Source organism: Manacus vitellinus, unplaced genomic scaffold, assembly GCF_001715985.3.
Source record: "Manacus vitellinus isolate BGI_N305 unplaced genomic scaffold, ASM171598v3 scaffold_62_pilon, whole genome shotgun sequence".
Classification (NCBI taxonomy): domain Eukaryota; kingdom Metazoa; phylum Chordata; class Aves; order Passeriformes; family Pipridae; genus Manacus; species Manacus vitellinus.
The window spans coordinates 167,522-169,517 of NW_021940704.1; the positions used below are offsets into that span (position 1 = coordinate 167,522).

The following is a 1,996-nucleotide window of genomic DNA, read 5'->3' on the forward strand; positions in this document are numbered from 1 at the left end:
CACAGCTGCAGTTCCACAGTTTGGTCAGCGCACGGCAGCAGGGAGCGGGCTGAATGGAAGTGGCGTTTATTTGCTTTCTGGCTGCTCAGTCTGTGCATCACAGGACAGTCTGAGCACCAGTGCCAGCACCATGCAAGTCCCTGGAGGTGCTGCTGCTCTGAACTCGTGCAGCTTCCAGAGGGAGCAGCACAGGGAGACTCAAGGGATGGCGACATGGGTGGTGCCACAGGCATTCAGCTTTCCCAAGGACATCATGTTGTCAGAACACACTTGTCTGCAGACACTTCATGAGGCTCAACCACATTTTGCCACAGACACTTGATGAAGCCAATAAAGATGCTAATTTTCCAATTGTGCACGTCTGTGCCTGGTCCATCTTGGCAGACAGATGCCAGCAGGCAGAGCAGAAGAGCCTCTGTGCTCTTCTTCTCCATGCCAAGCAGAAGTCATGTCTCTTCTGTGCCTCCGGTTCCCAACCACTGGGGCCTCCACTGGCATTGCTCCACCAGTGCCCGTGTCCACCTGGACGTGGCAGCCCCTTCCTGAACAGTGTCCAGGCACACCATCCCCTTCCCCACAGTGCCTCCTGAGTAGTTGCTGGCACAGCTGGCACAACCCAGCTGGCAGGACTGCCCTTGCTGCCCGGGCACACTGCCCACCCCTGCCCACCTTGGCCTCCAGGGCCGTTCCCACAGCCACGGCTGCTCCCGTGGCTCCTGCAGGGCATCTGCCCATCCCCAGGCCAGTGCTCGGGGACCCCAGCAGCCCATTCCCCTTTCGTTTAGTCCCTCCCAAGAGCTCCAGCATCAGCACTGCCACCCCCAGCACAGGGGCCTCCTCTCCTGGCTGTTGGCACCCTGCACCTCAACAGAAAAGGCACTGAAGAGCAGCCCGTGAGGGGCCCCCCAGGGCACACCTGCCAGCCAGGCCTGGGACACTGAGCAACAGCACCCTTGGAGCCACCACGCCCTTCTCTCTGCTCAGCCCCAGGGCCGGGGCAATTCCCAGGGCATCCTCAAGGGCCTCACGCTGACCTGGCACCACTGGCTACAGCCCAGCTGGCTCTCCCCAGTCCCCAGATCCTCCAGCACATCCCTGCGGCATCCAGGAACATTTGTGCCAACACCTTCTCAGGGACAGAGCAGCCTGAAGGCTCTCCCACCCCTCCTCCTTGCCTTTCTGGAAGATGGCTCTGGCAGTTGCAGAGATCACCAGGAGTCCCCCCCAGAGCAGCAGGCCCTTCTGGAGAGCACAGCAGGGCCTGGCACAGGCAGCACAGCTCCCCCCAGCCGTGGGACACTCCCCAGCCAGTCACACAGCCATGTGGTAAACGGTTTAATTAACACACTGACAGCACCAGCACCAGCCCAAGCTGGACTTCACCCACTGCTCTGCTTGGCCGCCAGTCTCTTGTCTCTCTCTTCAGCAATGGTCAGGCGGATGCCCTTTCCACGGGGCAGGGAGATCCATGGCTTGTTGCCCTGCAGCAAGGAAGAAGGCACGTCACACCAGGAAACGTGGATAGCAGCAGAGCTCTCCCTCTCAGGGGGAAAACAGCAGAAGCCCACCACTGCCCATGCTGGGCCAGCTACACACGGCTGTGGCACTGGCCCAGCAGAAGCCAATTAGGAAGGTGCGAAAAATGCACAGGTTTACAGCTGCCTCCTTCAGTCACATCCATGAAGGATGCACTTCAGCCAAAACCAAAATGCTGTCCCTTTCCAACCTGGACAAAGAGTCCATCGGGGATGGCAAAACAGCAGAGGCACTGGAGGGGCACTCAGTCAGGGCAGCTGCCCAGGTCATACCAAGGTCTGAGCACTCCTCAGCCCCCCAGCTCTCAGGTTTCAAAAACCACAGGGCTGCTTCTTGAAAATGTCTCCATTCATAAATTTGCAGGTGCTTCCCCTTCACAGAACAGGCAGAAATACAAGGAGCTGAGCCAGACCTGAGGCCAGCACTGGAGCTTCACTGTGTGGGAAGGCAGCTGCCTAAG

At 59.2% G+C, this 1,996-nt stretch overlaps 1 protein-coding gene across 1 annotated transcript in view; it reads right to left on the reverse strand.

The window, feature by feature from the left end:
• Positions 1 to 1,322: 1,322 nt before the first annotated feature.
• Positions 1,323 to 1,996, reverse strand: part of LOC103754909 (ribosomal protein S4 X-linked) — a 7,298-nt gene continuing 6,624 nt past the window's right edge. Inside the window, exon 6 of the mRNA XM_029963774.1 lies at positions 1,323 to 1,598. Coding sequence (XP_029819634.1) covers positions 1,380 to 1,598 — 219 coding nt within the window. The 3' untranslated portion in view covers positions 1,323 to 1,379. The remainder of the gene's footprint in view (positions 1,599 to 1,996) is intronic.